At 58.3% G+C, this 18,388-nt stretch overlaps 1 protein-coding gene across 6 annotated transcripts in view; it reads right to left on the bottom strand.

The window, feature by feature from the left end:
- The window catches only part of PTPRE (protein tyrosine phosphatase receptor type E), a 103,988-nt gene that overhangs the window by 21,301 nt on the left and 64,299 nt on the right, over window positions 1-18,388 (bottom strand). For 4 of the 6 annotated variants that reach the window (XR_004972077.1, XM_036335676.1, XM_036335675.1 and 1 more), the window contains 5 exons: window positions 10,336-10,454; window positions 6,811-6,907; window positions 6,283-6,356; window positions 3,896-4,032; window positions 144-234 (listed from right to left, as the gene is read on the bottom strand). Coding sequence is in view for 5 of the 6 variants with exons in the window: in XM_036335675.1 (XP_036191568.1) it covers window positions 144-234; window positions 3,896-4,032; window positions 6,283-6,356; window positions 6,811-6,907; window positions 10,336-10,454 (518 nt within the window). In the remaining variant the exon portion in view is untranslated. Of the gene's footprint in view, window positions 1-143; window positions 235-2,691; window positions 3,073-3,895; window positions 4,033-6,282; window positions 6,357-6,427; window positions 6,589-6,810; window positions 6,908-10,335; window positions 10,455-18,388 lie in introns of those variants that run through there. The other 2 variants (XM_036335678.1, XM_036335679.1) reach the window with 2 other exon arrangements.

Genomic DNA, 18,388 nt, shown 5'->3' with positions numbered 1-18,388 from the left:
CAGCTGCGCTGTCACGGGCTCTGATCTCCCAGCACCGGGATCGTCACCGTCACTCAGAGTGACACGCACCGTCACCGCGAGCTGCAGGGGATTTGGAGTTTAGTCAGAACGCCGCCGACCATGCAAAAACAGGAAAATCTTACTGGGAAGGATGTTGGGGTATCTGTTCTTGTCTCTGTTTTCTTCTTTATTGGCCTGTTCAAACGTTCCTTGCATGTGTCCGGACGGCAGCGACTGGAAGGAAACACAGCGGTGACACTCAATGTGACGAATCCTAGCACTGAGTTCTGTCAGCTTCCCTGGGAGACAGGTCTCTGATCCCACCACTGCCTGTCACCTCATCAATTGCAGCAGATCACCATCGGCTCATCAACTGTAACAAGTCACTGCTGGTTCATCGATTGTGACAGATCACTATCGGCTCCACGTAGCGCTAAAGCGATGGCTTAGTCGTTGGGAACTGGGGGCCAGCACCTGCCACTTCCTGACCAATATTCTGTAAACCTAAAACTGCTCTACATAAGTCTATTCAACTAAATTAAAAAGAAGGGAAAAAAGCCTGAGAAGCCTCCGCCTTCCTCGGAAGGTGAGGCGGCTGCAGGGGCGGGTGGGGAAGGCAGGAGGGGCCTGGGCGGCCAGGATGCTCCTGGCTGACACCCAGCACGTGGCCTGGCATCTGCCCAGATGGAGACAGAGTGACGCTGCAGCTCCATGGGCGGCACCGAGCGTCTCTGGGGCGAGAGAAACGACCTGCTCCGGCACCTACCACCAAGCCAGGTTCCCGCTGGGGAAAGGCCCGCCGCCGCCCGCCTGCACTGAGCTGCCCCGCACCCTGCCTGCCCTCAACCCGCCCGGGCCTCCCCTCGCCAGCGGCTCGGGTGGCACAGGGGAGCCGGGAGAGCAGTGGAGGCTGTGCCGGAGCCGGTCAGCCCGCAGCGCCAGGCGTGAGCCGTGCACATAGCGCTTGCTCCATAGCACCTTGTGAGTCATTGTCCGATTGTGTCATTGGCAGAAGAGGGTTTGTTTGTTTGTCTGAGGGGAGATTTCGTTTCTATGAATGAGCGCCTGAGCCAGTGTGCGCGCACAGTGCTGGGCAGGTGCCAGCAAGTTGAGGAAACAGACAAGGAGCCAGGGGTGGGCTCCCAGCGAGCCCAGGCGATGGGGCGGGCTGGTGTCCCGTGCGGGGACCTTTCCAGGGGCACCTCCTGTGCCTCTACAACAGGACGGCCGGGTCAGGCCCAGCCCCCGCCGGGACAGAGGCGCTGGGAAGAGCGTCTGGAGGGGGCTTCCTGGCCCGGAGGGCACTCACCTGCAGGGGCAGGGGCTGCAGGCCCAGAAGGCCCCCCAGACACCTCGTGTGCACACTGGGCCCTGCTGGGCACGCCTCGCTCTTTCACAGGTGATGTACAAACACCCCATGGGGGCCGGTGGTGCCCGCATTTCCCAGATGAGGAAACCGAGGCAGAGATGACCTCCAGGCTGGTCAGAGGCAGACCTGGGCAGGTCTCAGGTGGGCTGCCGGCTTCCTCCATGCCCCCCTCAGCCCACTGGACCGGTCCCAGCACCCACCCCTCTTTATCCACAGCTCAGGTCAGCTCCGCAATACACACGCGCCCAAACTCACTGGGATCCCCTCCTCTGAGACCAACTGTCTCCCTTTCAGTTTTTGGGAGAGAAGCTCAGGGCAGTGGAGGAGAACAGAGCAAGAAGAGGGGCAGAGCCAAGAGTGTGGCCCCGCGGCTCTGAGCGGAGGGATGAGGCACGGACGGGCTGAGGGCCGTCCCTCACTCGAGAGGAGAGCACCCTGGGTCAAGCAGCCTGGCCAGGGTCCCTGAGCCAGGACCAGGATCCACGCCACTGGACTCAAGCCCAGCGCTCTCCCCTCTGCCCTCTGCCTACCTGCCCTTCGCTGGGCAGAGGGACCCCCCTGGGAAGGCTGCCGATGGCAGGGCGGGGCGGGGTCCAGGAGAGTGAGGCAAAATTGAAAGGTGCAAAATTGAAAGGGGCTCCCCCAAGCCTCAAGATTCAAAATAATATGCAAATGCAATATCTAAAAAACAAACAAAAAAAAACCCCAAAATAAATGCAAAGAATCCATAATGATAAAATGAAAATTTTAAGTAAGGACACGATCAGTGGATCAGTCACAGCCCCGTGGGAGCCTGGAGCAACAGGGAACATTGTTGCTTACAAGTGTCTGTTCCGTTCTGCCTCCATCATGGCCTTCACTTTGTTATTTGTAAAGCTGCATTAAAATGTTACTTTTGCTGAGTGTTTTTGTTTTGGTGGCTCCTTCACTTCTGCCCCTGGGGCAGGGGCCTCACCTGCCTGACCTGATTCCTGTCCCTGCTCCTCCGCAGTGGCACGTACCTGAGGTGGGGGCAGGGCCTGTGGGGCGTGACTCAGAGCCCCACACCAGTCACGACAGGGAGAAACAGAGCCAGGGGGACGGACAGGGAGGGAGGGATCGGCTTGGTCACTAGGAACTCGGAGAGTTATTTTGAGAATGCAGAACTAACTTCTCTAATCGGTCTGAGAGTTTGCAACACAATACTCCTTGGAGCTATTTTCCAATATGACCCAATTTCTCCAAAAAGGGGACACACGAGGAAACAATGAAAAGGAAGCAAGATAAGTGCAGATGAGACTTGGGCTAAAAAATAGGGAAAGTACATCGAAATGTGTCATCACCTTCCCACACCCTCATGTGGCTTCTGTGTGGACAGTCGCGAGTCGGCAGTGGGAGTCGCGTCATCTTTCGATGAAACAATTGCACAACGTTCCACTGTGCACGCAGTCCCTGTCTCAGCCTCACGTGGGAGCTGGAGGTCACCCAGGCCCCCTGCGCACCCCTCCACGCGGATGGAGCTGGCGTCGCGGACACTGACTGATGCGCCAGGGCCAGGGCCCGGCAGCCAGGGCCCAGGCAAGGCAGCCGCCCTGCGAGGAACCCATCCCATTTCACACTCTACACGCCGCCTGTGGCCACGTGCACGTGGAAGATGCAGAACGTAAAACTCAAGGGATAAACACTGAAGAGCAAAATCCAACACCCGCGAGTGTCTCTCTTTTTGCCCATCCTACATTCATCTACCAACCTACCTACCTACCTACCTACCTATCATCTACCTACCTACCTATCTAGCCAGCTGTCTATTTGGTTCTCATTCATAGGACACTAAATACAAATTTAACACCCAGCCAGCGTAGCTCAGTGGTTGAGCATCAACCTATGAACCAGGAAGTCACAGCGCATGCCCAGGTTGCGGGCTCCACCCCAGTGTGGGGCGTGCAGGAGGCAGCCGATCCATGATTCTCTCTCATCATGGATGCTTCTCTCTCTCTCTCTCCCTCTCCCTTCCTCTCTGAAATCAATAAAAAATATTTTTTAAAAAAAGCTGTTGGGGCAGAGCTGTCCTCGAGGTGGTCCCACAGGTTTCACTGGCTTGTGACGCTGGCTCAAGCCACAGTTCCCACCGCTATTAGATGCCCGGGCACCCCGAGTCCATGGCTTTCTTTTTTAAAACAATTGCATTTATTGGGGTGACACTGGTTAATACCCCTGGCTTTCATTGGGAAACGATTACAGTGTGGCCTCTCGGGCCTGGTCCTCCACAGCATCGCGACCACAGCGTCCCTGTCTCTTGGTTTTGGAGCGTGGCACCCGAGCATTTGGGCCAGAAGACTTCACGCACCCCTCCCTATACGTCTCGTGTCATCAATGAGGAACGGGCGTCGGGAGGGGGGGGGCACGGAAAAGGAGAGGGGTGCCCCGCCAGTCTTGGGGGACGGTGTCCTGATGGAGGCAGGAGATCTGGGCCTGCGGGATGTTAACGGTAAGCCTGACGGTTTCCCAGTCCTGACCGCGGGGCCAGGCGGAGGGCCCTCCACTCACGTGGAACTCCTCGCGGAACATCTTGCAGTCGTCGGCCGAGCGGGCCCGGATCTCCTCCTCCAGCCGCCCCACCGGGATGGGGAAGTACTTCTTGGGCCCCGATGGGGACCTGCTGAGAAGCATCACTCTTTGCTGCTCTGTGGGATCAAAAGAAACACGGGCCGTTCAGCGGGACTCGGGGTGGGGGGTGGGGGGGTGATTCATCAACCAGACTGACCGACAGCATTCCTGAGCAGCCCCAGCTGGAGGGACCATATTCCTCTCAGACCTCGTGGCCCGGGCCCAGCGGGCCTGAGCAGCTGAAGGCAGAGGTCCGAGTCCTATAGGACACCTGCACCCCTTATGAGGGACAGGGTCCCCTTGACCTGCTCTCAGAAACCATAGATGCCTTCTCTTCCCAGCGCGCCCCCTCCCACTCCTCACCCCCCCCCCCCCCCCATCCATCTCGCCTTCCCTCCAGCCCCTGCCCCTTCCACGAAAGATACGGGCAGCCTCCCCCTGCAGCCTCCAGGCCAGGGAAGAGAGGAGAGTGGAAGCAAGCTCAGCACAGGCTGGGAATCAGCAGGCTATGCCCATCCTCAGTCCTGTTGGTAACACACAGTCCTGCTGGGTCAAACCCCCAGAGCTCCAAGTTTTTTGTTTGTTTGTTTTAATATATGTTTATTGATCTCAGAGAGGAAGGGAAAGGGAGAGAGAGAAACGTCAATGATGAAAGAGACTCATTGATCGGCTACCTCCTACACACCCCCTACTGGGGATCGAGCCCACAACACAGGCATGGGCCCATGACCAGAATTCGAACCTGGAACACTTCAGTCTGCCGATGCTCTATCCACTGAGCCAAACTGGCCGGGGCAGGTTTTGTGTTTTTTGGAGGGAGGTGGGGGCTAGGCAAGGGGCATTGAAAAGGAGACGGGCGCCGGCCGGCATGGCTCAGTGGTTGAGCATCAACCTAGGAACCAGGAGGTCACGGTTTGATTCCCCGTCAGGACACAGGCCTGGGTTTTGGCTGGATCCCCAGTGTGGGGCGTGCGGGAGGCAGCCGATCAGTGATTCTCTCATCACTGATGTTTCTCTCTCCCTCTCCCTTCCTCTCTGAGATCGATAAAATTGTATTTTAAAATAAGAAAGAGGAGAGGGGTGATGAACGAAGGGCACCCACAATTCGGAGTGAGACAGCAAGAACTCATTAGAGGCCACCTTTTTCTGGGGGGGCCGTCTGGACAGGGTCACCCTGGCTACCTCGCTGTCTCCCTGGCTCAGGGCCTGTCCCTACCTGCCTGCCTGCAGGGCAGCTGCTCTGAGCCCAGCCAAAGCCTGCCCCAGGCTGTTCCCAACACCCAGGCTGCGGAAGGAGCCTGCCCCCCACACCCTCCTCCCTCCCACACCGTCCTCCCTCCCACACCCTCCTCCCACCCACACCCTCCTCCCTCCCACACCCTCCTCCCTCCCACACCCTCCTCCTTCCCACACTGTCCTCCCTGGGGGGGGGGGGGGGGAAGGTGGCGCGGAGGCCAGGTTATCACCCCCCAGGGTCACTCCCCGGGCACTAGCCCTGCTCCCTGGCCAGGTCCTGGCTGCGGACGCTCCTGTTGTTACCTGGGGGCTGGGGGGAGGAGGGGGCACTTTCGCAATCCCCTGTGAAGCCTGACAGGCAGCGCGTTGGCTCCCCAAACCACGGAACTTCCGCAGCCGCTGAGCGAAGGCGCCCAGGTCACCCACGTGAGGCCTCACGCCTTTCTCGGCACCTCGAGGTGTGGCCAGACTAGCGACGTGCCTCTGGGCAGCATTTACCGTGAGGAACCCAACTGAGGCCGAGGGAGGTGGGACACGCCCCCGAACCCCATCCTTCCTGTTAGACACCCCCTGCTGTCCCCCCAGCGTGCTGCCAGGAGCCCTCGGAGCGGAGCGCTCAGCTCGGAGCCGGAGCCGCCCCTGGGCAGGGCTGGGGGACGCCCTGAAACAGGAGTGCAGACCGGGAGGGCGGCGTGGGGACAGTGTCTCCGGAGCCGCAGCCCACACCTTCCGAAGGTTTGCTTCCCACCGGAGGAGAGGCGAGATGTGCCATCCGCGCCCCAGAGGAGAGGAGAGCAGAGATGTGCCATCCGCGGTGGGCAGGGGCGGCCAGGTGCCCTGGAGCGAGCGCGCTGCGGGGAGGGAGCCCCGGGCTCGGCGTGTTGGGGCATCGGACCCCGAACCCCGGCTTCTCCGCGTATCGCAACCACAGCCCCCGGCGTGTGGGCGCATCAGACCCCCCTGGGCGTGTCGGGGCATCGGATCCTGGTGGAAGGGACGCCCGCATGTGGGCGCAGGGGACCCCGCACATCAGACCCACGGGGCGCGCAGGGGACCCCGCACATCAGACCCCGCGGGGCGCGGCGGCGTACCTTGCTCCTCCAGGATCCCGTTGGGCATCTTCCTGTCGCCGGCGCTGACGGTGGCCTTCCGGTGCTTCCTGAACCTGGGAGACAGACGGTTAGGTTTCCGCCGGGGCCGGGGCAGCGCCCAGCCCGCAGCCCGAGGCGCACCCACCAGGTGAGCCGGGAGAAGCTGCTCCGGGAGCTCATGGCCCCGCTGTCCCTCTGCCCGCCGCCCTCTGCCTCCGGGCCCCACGCCCCGTCTCTGCGCAGCCCCGGGCGCTCATTTCCTCCTGCGCGCCGAGGGGGCGGCCCCGCGGGGGAGGGACACGGGGAGGGACATGGGGAGGGACACGGGGGGAAGGACAGAGGAGGGCGGGACACGGGGGAGGAGGGACTCGGGAGGGCGGGACATGGGGGAGGAGGAGGGAGGAGGGACGGGGTGGGGTTGGGGGAGGGACACGGGGGCGGGGGAGGGACATGGGAGGGAGGGGGGGAGGAGGAGGGACGGGGGAGGAGGGAGAAGGGACGGGGTGGGGCGGGGAGGGACACTCCTACCGGAGGAAGTAGACGGCCAGGAGCAGCAGGGGCAGCAGGAGCAGCAGGGGCAGCAGCAGCCAGGCCAGCAGCGGCTGGGCGCCTGGGGCCTGAGGCTCTGTGAGGGGGGGGGGGGCGCCCGTCAGGACCCGGACTCGGATGAGGACTCCCCCGAGGGGGGCGGGGGAGTCCCAACCCCAGACCGCGCCCACAGGTTACAGCCTCCCACCAGCCTTCTTCCCAGACACACGGCCTCGCTTTACAGTTTGCAAAGTTGCCTCCCATCAGCCAGACCCCGAACGACCATTTACAAATAGGCTCCTAGGCTCCCCCTGCCTCCCATCAGCCCTTCCTCCCAGACACCCCAGCCCCACCTACGGTTGGCCAGTAGCACCCCCCCTCCCCGCCCCCCAGTGCCAGAACCACACTCTACAGTCTGTAATGCGGTCCATCCCCATCCCATGGACGGTCTTCCCGGCCGAAACCGCGCGCTTTACAGCTTATAAACCCTCCTCCGTGAGCCCTTCTTCCTGCGCACAGCCCCCCACTCCACACATGCGGCAGCCCACTCCCTGTCCGCGAAGGCCCCCCTTCACATGTGCAGCAGCCACTCCCTGTCCACGCAGCACGAAGGCCCTCCCTCCCTTCACACGTGGCAGTGTTGACACTAAGGAGAAGTGACTCATTCGAGGTCCCCTGGTGAGGGCGGTGAAGGCACCACGCCCCACAGACCCACATGTGGCCGTTTTTGGGGGATCCAGGGCGCCTGCCTGTCCCCCTAATGGGGAGGTAGAGAAGGGTGATGGTGCCACCACCCGCTGCTCTGGCCCAGGTCGCACTGAGGGGCTCCAGGGCGTCCGATGGGACTTCAGGGCCCGGGGTCAGAGCCTGCAGCCACCCCGTGACCCCACCCCCCAGAGCCCCGAGCTCCAGGTCCCCTGCCCTGGGGAAAGCTGGCCTCCAGGCATGACCCTCCTCTTCCTTGTCTGTCCTTCCATCCACCAGCTTCACCTTCCCCAACTAGAAGGTCCCGCCTCTGGACCCAGCACAGCCGGGACCTACCTCATAAGCCCCAATTCCAAGAGAGTCTCAGAACTGGCTGCCAGCTTCAGTCCCCACCTGCTCCCCAATGTTCTGACGTAGCTCCTGCCTTCCCAGCCGGCCATGTGGTTGGTCCCTCCTCACCGAAATGTCCCTGCTCTCCAAGAACACATCAAAGGCCCCCTCCCCCAGGAAGCCCACCGGGCTTCCCTCGTGTAGGTCCCGAGGGGCTCTGATGCCTCCAGGCACAGACCCCCTTCTCCCGCAGCGGACAGACCTGGGGGGGATGGCGTTCCCCTCCAAGGCAACCTGGGCTGCTACCACTCTGAGTTCACAGAAGCACCAAGCACGACCCTGAGCCCAGGAGGGCTCCCCAGCCCTGCAGCCGCCCCTCACCCTGCACCCCTCCCTGTGCAGGCTGAAGGTCCTGACCTGCGTCTCAGCCCCTGGGTTGTAAGCTCCTGGGCGCAGGCCATCCAACCCGCTCCTGCCCCGGCCCCGGGGTGGCCAAGGCCTCTATTTCTCATGACAAAACCGTGCCGCCGGAGTGACTGTTAGATGCGGCCCCTCTCAGAGGACAGCTGGTCTGTGAGGACGCGGCCCAGCCACCATCCACCTGGCCCTCCTAGGACACGTCCTCGTTCCAGGCTGTGCCAATGCCGCCCCCTTCTGGCCATGCCATGCTGCAGCCTCAGGCTCAGGCCGAGGGGCGGAGCTGGCCCAGCCCTGGCGAGGAGCTGAGGAGGCGGCCGCTCGCTGGGGACTGGGCTCCATCTCCGCCCAGCGCCGCACCCCCAGGGCTCTGGCAGGGCCCCTCCCCTCGCTGCCGCACAAGTGCCCACCTCTCACCGCCCAGGGCCAGGCTGCCCGGCTCAGCTTCTTCCTGGGCAGTGACCCAGGGGCGGGTTCAGGATCCAAGGGCGGTGGCCCTGGCTGAGGATGAGCCTGCCCCGACGCTTCAGGGGGCACCTGGACCCCAGACAGCCCACCCCGGGCTCGGGCAGGGGCTCCGGGTCCAGCCTGCACCCTCACGCTGCCGAGTGAAGGCTGGTTTACAGACGCGGCTACCCACAGCTCGTCCTCCACGACGACGGGGCTGACCAGGGCCCGGGAGGGGGCTGCGTCCCCCTCGGGGTGTCTGCTGTGTGCCAGGCAGCCTCTTTGGGGCAGAGGTAGCAGGGGCACCGGTGGGCGGGCCCGGCCGCTTCTCAGCCCCGCCCCCAGGGGCCCAGCGGAGAGTGGCCAAGGGTCCACTTCTTCCAATTTTGCAAAAGAAGAAAAATCTACATTTTCCTGTAAAGTTATCTGATTCTTAAACATTGGAAATGATTCAACCCAAATACAACTTGGAAAAACAAACGGGCCAGGAAAAACCTCGGAGGCCAGGCTGTCCCTGCAGGACTTGCTCCCGAGAGGGAGGCTGAGAGGAAATGCCGAAGCCAGTGTCTGCTTCATTTCCTACGGGTGTGGCTCAGACGGGGTGGGGGGCGGGCTGGATGGTCACCTCGGAGCAGCCGTCTCCCCAAACTCAGGTGTGTGTGGTGCTCATGCACATTTTGTGCACATGCGCATCTGCAACGTGTAGGTCTTACACAGAATCTGGTCCTGGGAATGGAAAGTTAGGGTCCTGAGCCCGGCTGGTGTGGCTCAGTGGTTGAGCATCGACCCATGAACCAGGCGGTCACTGTTGCATTCTCGGTCAGGGCACGTGCTGGGGCTGCTGGCCCGATCCCCAGTAGGGGGCGTGCAGGAGGCAGCTGATGGATGATTCTCATCACTGATGTTTGTCTCTCTCCCTCTCTCTCTCTGAAAGCAATAAAAATATATTTTTTAAAAATAGGCGAGAGAACAGAATAATGAACCCGTGGGCCGCCCAGCCTTCTCTTCAGGACAAGGCTGAGCATGCTCATCTGTAGCCCCGCCCACCTCCTCTCCGCCCCGCCCACCTCCTCTCCGCCCCGCCCCCCCCCAGCGCCTCCTCCCGACTTACTCTTTTTCAAGTCACTCCTAGACATCCTATCATGTGTAAATACTTTAACATGAGTCTCTAAAAGGTAAGGGTTCTTATTTTTAAAAACAATCCTAACCGGTATACCCATATCTCATCTAAAACTATTAACAAGTCTTTCTTCATCCCACTGTTGTGTCCCTGTTTAAGGACGGGGTGTTTGCTCTGGCTGGGGCTGGTCTGAATGGGCCCCCACAGGGGGTCCCTGCCTCCCTTTGCTGAGCCCTCGCGCCCTCAGCAGGGGCTTCTATTTGCTGCCTCCTGAGCCCTGGGCTGGGCTCCAGGCAATGAATGAACCACCGGCTGTCCCAGGCAGCCTGCCTTTCTAGGCGTCCTGGCCCAAAGCACCTCACCCCTCACCCCTCACACAAGCCAGCCCGCCTCCCTCCTCCCCTCTCAGCCAGGCTGGCCCCTGGAGGGCCCTGTGAGCTCCTGGCTGGCGGGCGGCTGTGGGGTGGGGATGGGGGGGCGGCCGGGAAGGGGCGGAGGGCGCTTACCTGAGGTTGTGGAGGTCCAGTTGCTGTCGGCTGGGGTGCTCTCGTTGACCGTGAAAGCCTTGGCGAGCCGCAGGCTAAAACCCGCCAGCAGGAGCGGGCAGAAGGGCTCCATGGTGAACCTGGAAGAGGCAGGGACCGGCTCAGGCGACGCCCCTCCCCCAGGTGGACACGGGTGGGCTGGGAGGGGTGGCAGTGGGTGCTTCGGCAGCACTGATGCCTCAGTCTGAGCTGGGGGGAGGGGGCCCTGAACCACAGGGGCGCAGTCTGTTCTGCACGTGGGCAGGAATTTCTCCCTCGGACGAGCCAGGTTGGCAACCCCGGGAACCCTCCCAGGCCCTCAGGGTCCTGCTGTCCGGATTAATTTCCTTTTGTGTCTGTGTGTCTGTGTGTCTGCTCAGGGGGAGAGGGAGGCAACGAGGACGTGGAGGGGCCCAGGAAGAAGAAACTCCCCAAACACCACAAGATCCAGGGCTCTGAGAGGCCGCTTCCCAGACCCCAAAGAGGCCTGTCCCCATTCCTTCTCGTGTCCTCATGACAATCGTCTGCTGACAGCTAGGCACACGGCGCTGTGCCCGCCGTGACATGGTCTAGTAGTTCTAGTTTGCATAGGTCGGCCCAGGGAAGACCGGCCCCTTAGGAAGAATCACCGGCGCAGAAAGGAGTGGGGGAGACAGCCCGTGTCTCAGCTGGGGGCCAGGCCACCTGCACCGGGTCCTCTCTGCTGTCCCCCGGCCACACCACAGCCTGCACCCCAGCTCTTAGTCTGAGAGCAGGCCTTGCTGTCTCCCTCCAGAGCTGTGCAAACAGGCCCCCAGGCCCCCACCTTCCCCCCACTTCAGAGCCCGAGTAATCATTTGAAAGCCCAGCCCAGTCCTCTCACTGCATTAAAAAAATCTGCTAAGCCCTAACCGGTTTGGCTCAGTGGATAGAGCGTCGGCCTGTGGACTAAAAGGTCCCAGGTTCGATTCCGGTCAAGGGCATGTACCTTGGTTGCGGGCACCTCCCCAGTAGGAGGTGTGCAGGAGGCAGCTGATCGATGTTTCTCTCTCATCGATGTTTCTGACTCTCTATCCCTCTCCCTTCCTCTCTGTAAAAAATCAATAAAATATATTTTAAAAAATATGCTATTGAATATGGCTAATATATATATATTATTGATTTCAGAGAGGAAGGGAGAAGTAGAGGGATAGAAACATCCATGATGAGAGAGAATCATGGATCGGCTGTCTCCTACACGCCCTCTACTGGGGATCAAGCCCGCAACCCAGGCATGTGTCCTGACAGGGAATCAAACCGTGACCTCCTGGTTCATAGGTCGACGCTCAACCACTGAGCCACGCCGGCCGGCCGGGCTACAATACTTTTAATATGTTTGAGTAAATTACAGAGGAATTGAGTAGGTAGGGAGTATTCATTGGCTTAACACAACTCATAGATGCAGAATTCCTAGTTACGTGCATTCATTTGAAAAGACCCCTCCCCTAATGTTGACCCATCGAAGAGGAGGCCAACACTCTTGACACAAAGGTCATCATCTTATCAGGCACCTAACACCGAGTGATTTTCCTGGGACGGCCAGCAGAGGGCACTACACCTCGCAGAATTCAAGCCCGGCCTACCATCCAAGTCCCTTTCCTGGAGCATTGCCAGACCAACCAACCTGTCAGGCCCTGGACGTTCACCCACAAAGGGCGCTCACCAGCCACCTGATAAGCACAGATAGGAATCAGGACAAAAATAGCGCGTGGGGTAGCAGTGAGCTCTACCGTGAATGCTCACCATTTTATTGAATCAGTTTACCGGACCCTTACAACCCCTACGTGCGGCTGGGGCATAAAATACATCGGCTCTCCGGAACCCAGAAGACCAAAACAGTTTATTTGCAGCAAATCGGACGTTCCTTTTGCTCCCAGCAAAAGCCAGGCAGCTCCCGTTCTGATTAGAATTGCCTTTTTATTCCATTCGGCAAATTTTAAAATAAACTTATTCTTACTGATTTCAGAGAGGAAGGGAGAAGGAGAGAGAGATAGAAACCTCAATGATGAGAGAGAATCATGGATCGGCTGCCTCCTGCACGCCCCACACTGAGGATGGAGCCCTCAACCCGAGCCTGTGCCCTGACCGGGACTCGAACCCTGACCTCCTGGTTCATAGGTTGATGCTCAACCACTGAACCACACCAGCCAGGCCCATCTGATGCCTTTTTAATACTCGTTGGTGGGCAGCTACCCTGGGGCTGGTCGTGGCCTGGTTCCAGGTGTCCTGGGGGCCCAGTGACTCCCCATCTCTGGCGTGGACGCCCACCCGGGCGGGCTCACTGCAGGCGCCCTGTCTGCTGGACAGTGACGGCCCGAGTGCCGCAGAGAAGCCTGCAGCCCGACAAGCGCCCGGCCCTCCCACTCTGTCCCCAGCGGCGAGCAGCCGAGGTTGGACCCGAGGACACGGCATCGGCTGCTCTCCCTCCCGCCCAGACATGTAAGTGACACACGTCACACCAGGTGGCTTTGAGACAACGCAAACTGAGGCCCACACAGCCCCCCGGCCAGGCCAGTGAGGGGCCCAGGGACAAGGACAGACAGGACCGGTCTTATTTCTGCTTCTGTGGAGTTTGCCATCAGGAGCCGGAGAGCCCTGTAGGTCACTAACCACAGGACGGTCTCATAGGGCGGACAGGGGGACGCACATCCCAGGGGGCCACTGTGACCCGAGGGGACATGGAGCAGGAAGGGCGCCCGGGAGGGGCAGAGGCAGGAGGGGGAAAAGCCCAGGTGAGGTGACCGGGCCTGGGTGTGGCAGGAGGGCATGAGGGCTTGCAGGACGACAGGCCGATCACAGGGTCTCCAGGTCTCCCAGGGTGGGGGCTCCTGCTTGGGAATGAAGGGACCAGAAGCTGACGGCGGGAACCCTTGCTGGGGTCCGACCCAGCAGGTCCAGGGGTCCCCAAAGGTGTGGACGGAGTCAGTGAAGAAGGAATGACACGGAGACAGCGTTCAGTTGATCAGCAGCCTAGCCAGGATCCCTAGCCAGGATCTCCAGCCAAGTTCTGTTCAGGATCTCCAGCCAGGTTCTGTGTCCATGTTCTCTCGCTAGGTTCTCCAGCCAGGTTCGGTTGCCAGGTTCTGTCCAGGATCTTTTGCCATGTTCTCTCCAGCGAAGTTCTTCTGTTGCTAGGTTCTGTGTAGGTTCTGTGTCTAGGTTCTGTGTAGGTTCTGAAGAGCTGTTGTCTTGTTGCATCTGTATTTATACCAGTTGATTCCAATCCTATCAATCTCTATTCCAAAGGTTAGGGCGTTTCTTATCTCCATTCCAGGGAGTAAAGATTATGTAGCTTAAGCATGATTGTTCGTAGTTAAAGTGATTAACTACCCGCCTGGCACTTAGTTAAGGGGTTTTAGTCCCTCCCTAACTTCGGGGGAAAATTCTTACCTGGGGAAACAACCTTTCTCAGAGAGGTGACCTTGGTTAAAACACATAGTGCCAAGAAGGTGAGCAAACATATTAAGAACAGTATGCTATATATGCCAGGTCCCTTGAAACAGCAAGGATGGACCAGCTCCCGGCAAACCCTGCCTTCCTGGCCCCTAAGCTTAGCAGGTCACTTGGCCACGTGGGGAGCCAGGGGCCCGGAGCCCAGCACGCTGCCCTCCCGCTGGGCTCGGGGGTGGTGCAGCCGCGTGTGGGGCAGAGGCAGGGCCAGGCAGACATCGTGCTCCTGCTCCCAGGCCTCTCCTGGGGCTGCCGGCCACACTGACCTTCGGAGGTGGCGGAGAGGAAGGGCGGTGGCCACTGCAGGGGGCAGGTGCGGGTGAAGTTCCTCTGTGGCTGCTCCTGTGTCCAGAGAGGCCACCTGCCGTGCCGACACCCGCATCCCTACCTGCCCGCAGGTGAGCGCTGTGCCTGGCTTCCCTGCGTCTGGAAAGGTGGCTAAGAACGTCCCTGCTCCTTTCTGGAAGGGTCTGAGGATAATGTACGTGACGGGCTGGCTGTGAGCCTACAGTGTCCCTGGGAATTCAAGGCTTCCTGGCCTCGAAGCCACCTGTGACGTGTGTCACCTACACGTCTGAGCGGGAGGGAGAGCAGCCCGATGCCGGGTCCTCGGGACCGACCTCCCGGCGCCGAGGGCTGCCCTTTGCGTGGCCACCACTGCCCGTCCACTCTCTCCTCCGGGTACGCACTTGGGTTGCTGCTGTTTTTTCATTATGAGCAAAGCTTCTATGAACTTGGGTCACAGTCTTTCTGTGGACAAATGTTCCTCATTTTCCAGGGGCGAATGCCTACAAGTGGACGTGCTTGGGCTTGAGGAGGAGGCAGGTGTGTGATTTTTTTTTTTTTTTTTTTAAATCCTCACTCAAGGATATTTTTTCCAGTGATTTTTAGAGACACATTGATTGGTTGCCTCCCGCAAGCCCCCCTACAGGGCTGGAAGCCTGCAACCGAGGTCCATGCCCTTGACCGGAATCGAACCTGGGACCCTGCAGTCCACAGGCTGACGCTCTGTCCACTGAGCCAAACCGGCTAGGATGCTTATGATTTTTAAAAGGCTTTAAATTAGTTTGAAAGAGAAACCAAGATGGCGGCATAGGTTAATGCCGGAGATCGCTGCCTCAAACAACCACTTCAGAGATATAACTAAAGGACAGAACGGACATCACCCAGAACCACGGGAAGGCTGGCTGAGTGGAAATTCTACAACTAGGAGGACAGAGAATATCATACCCAGACTCAGAGGAGGCGCAGTGCTGAAGTGAAATACTCAGGTGCGGAGTGTGCGCGCGGAGCGGGCTGGCGGCGGAGGGCGCGGTTGTTGTTTTCAATCGGGAGGGAGTTTCAGACTCTGAGCTCCAGATCCGGGCGAGTCTCTGGGGACCGAGACTCAAACGGGAGAAACGGGACTGTCTGGCTTCGGTCGGAACTCGAAGGCAGCTTTCTCTCCGAGGTTTGCAGCCATTGCTGGGGCTCTGAGAGGCAGAGCCCCTGGGGAAGGAACTGAGATTCGCCATAACTGCTCGTTCCGCCCGCCCTGTAGATCCCCGGGGACCCGCCCCGCCCAAGCCCTGCACAGAACCATTTGCCGGATAGCCTCAGGCAAACGCTAGATTAGCACCGCCCTAGAGATCCAGCACAGAAGCCCTCCCACTACAGACACAGCAGACTCTCATAGCCAGTTAGCCTGGAGGTCAAATCACCCCGGTATTGCCGACATCAATCAAGGCTTAAAGGCAACAAGACTGCGGACAAAGACCACTAGGGGGTGCACCAAGGAAGCATAAAAAAATGCGGAGACAAAGAAACAGGACAAAACTGTCAATGGAGGATATTGAGTTCAGAACCACACTTTTAAGGTCTCTTAAGAACTGTCTAGAAGCTGCCGATAAACTTAGTAAGGCCCTCGAAAAGACTGGTGAGACCGCCGATAAATGTAGTGAGATCCTCAAGAAATCTAATGAGACCCTCGATGTTGTGATAAAGAACCAACTAGAAATTAAGCATACACTGACTGAAATAAACAATATTATACAGACACCCAACAGCAGACCAGAGGAGCGCAAGAATCAAGTCAAAGATTCGAAATGCGAAGAAGCAAAAAACACCCAACTGGAAAAGCAAAATGAAAAAAGAATCCGAAAATACGAAGATAGTGTAAGGAGCCTCTGGGACAGCTTCAAGCGCACCAACATCAGAATTATAGGGGTGCCAGAGGATGAGAGAGAGCAAGATATTGAAAACCTATTTAAAGAAATAATGACAGAAAACTTCCCCCACCTGGTGAAAGAAATAGACCTACAGGTCCAGGAAGCGCAAAGAACCCCAAACAAAAGGAATCCAAAGAGGACCACACCAAGACACATCATAATTAAAATGCCAAGAGCAAAAGACAAAGAGAGAATCTTAAAAGCAGCAAGAGAAAGAAACCCAGTTACCTACAAGGGAATACCCATACGACTGTCAGCTGATTTCTCAACAGAAACTTTGCAGGCCAGAAGGGAATGGCAAGAAATATTCAAAGTGATGAATACCAAGAACCTACAACCAAGATTACTTTATCCAGCAAAGCTATCATTCAGAACGGAAGGTCAGATAAAGAGCTTCACAGATAAGGAAAAGCTAAAGGAGTTCATCACCACCAAACCAGTATTATATGAAATGCTGAAAGGTATCCTTTAAGAAGAGGAAGAAGAAAAAAAAAGGTAAAGATACAAATTATGAACAACAAATATGCATCTATCAACAAGTGAATCTAAGAATCAAGTGAATAAATAATCTGGTGATCATAATAGAATCAGGGACATAGAAAGGGAATGGACTGACTATTCTTGGGGGGGGAAAGGGGTGTGGGAGATGCGGGAAGAGACTGGACAAAAATCGTGCACCTATGGAAGAGGACAGTGGGTGGGGAGTGAGGGCGGAGGGTGGGGCGGGAGCTGGGAGGAGGGGAGTTATGGGGGGGAAAAAAAGAGGAACAAATGTAATAATCTGAACAATAAAGATTTAATTAAAAAAAACAAAACAAAAAAAAAAATAAAATAAATAAATAAATAAATAAATTAGTTTGAAATAGTTACAAAAGGGGAGAGGCCACGTACAGACTGGAGACGAGGCTTCTCTTGGGACACCCGGGTGCAGCCTGCGTGCCTGCATGGCCGTGGATCGGCCCCTTGGCTGGAACCTGGGCTTGCCGAGTGCCAGGTGGCCCCATGCTGCCCGTTGCCGGCCGGGCCGCCCCTCCTGCCTCCTTTATCACACGGCCTGGCCCGTGGCTGCCCCTCCCCGGGTGGACAGGCCTCCGCCACCAGCACCCGCACGCACAACTCAACAAACGAATCTGAAACTGGGTGGGGCTGGTGGTGCTCCGGACTGAGAGCGAAGTTTCAGTGATTCCCAGGGAAACAATTCCTTGTCAGCCCCCCGCTACCCACGGTTGGGGAGGCTTTTAATTTGGTTCCCTCTCCCCGAATATGCTTCGGATGCACCGCTTTTAATCTTCTTTTATTAAAAATAAATCCACCTTCCCGCCCAGGCCTCTGGGGTAAACAGCTAATTAGGGCAGAAGCCGGGCCAGCCCAGCCGGGAGGGGCAGGGGGTGTCACTGTCCCTCAAGAAGGAACGAGCTGCCCCCCCCCCCCCCGGAAAACATTAACTGGGCCAAACAATGAGCATGAATTATTTATAACCAACCTCTGGTTATTTGGAAGAAATTTACCTCCAAACTGCAACGGAGAAAAGAACTCTCCGGTTTCAGGCCCTCCCTCCCCAGACACCCCAGCCACGGTGGGTACACACCCCACTCCTGCCGGGAGGGGTCGCGGGGGCCAGGGTCCCTTCTGAAGACCTGGCCCCCTTGGTGCCTGAAGCAGGGTCACATGTGGATTTAATCTAAGTAAGTCCATGGTAGCTTCATTCATTCATTCATTCATTCACGGGCACTTCCTGCATAACGTGAACAAAACAACAGGACCCTGGTCCTCCCTTCACGCACTTCCTCTGACCACGGGGGACCCTGCTTATAGGACTGCTCGTCTCAACAGGCTCCACCCTGTAATGTTCACTTCTGTCTAAGCCCTTCCTCCCACCAGCCCCCCGTGGCACTCAGAAATAGGATCCCCCCATTTCTAAATGACCCCACAGGTTTCCTAGGAGAGATCCTACCCATTATTTGGCCACAAAAAGTCAGCTCTACAGGCAACTCCGTGATTCCTCTACGCACAGTTTTGCGGGGAGAACATTCTCTTTGCCCCGTTTGACCCGCTAACCCAGTGGTTGGCAAACTGCAGCTCGCGAGCCACATGCGGCTCTTTGGCCCCTTGGTGTGGCTCTCCCACGAAATACCGACTTCTGCGCATGGGCCACGAAGTTTCAATAGCACTGTATGTGCGCGCCCGCACGTGGTATTTTGTGGAAGAGCCATACTCAAGGGGCCAAAGAGCCGCATGTGGCTCGTGAGCCGTAGTTTGCCAACCACTGCGCTAAACAATCAGCTTCCGCCTGGTGCCACTAAACCCCTGCAGTGGCAGTTCCGGGGCCGCGGTGCTCCTGGCTGATGCCGTCGGTAAAC

Source organism: Myotis myotis, unplaced genomic scaffold (assembly GCF_014108235.1).
Source record: "Myotis myotis isolate mMyoMyo1 unplaced genomic scaffold, mMyoMyo1.p scaffold_m19_p_15, whole genome shotgun sequence".
NCBI lineage: Eukaryota > Metazoa > Chordata > Mammalia > Chiroptera > Vespertilionidae > Myotis > Myotis myotis.
Note: the sequence above shows the minus strand (reverse complement) of the source record. Positions and strands in the feature narration are given on the sequence as shown.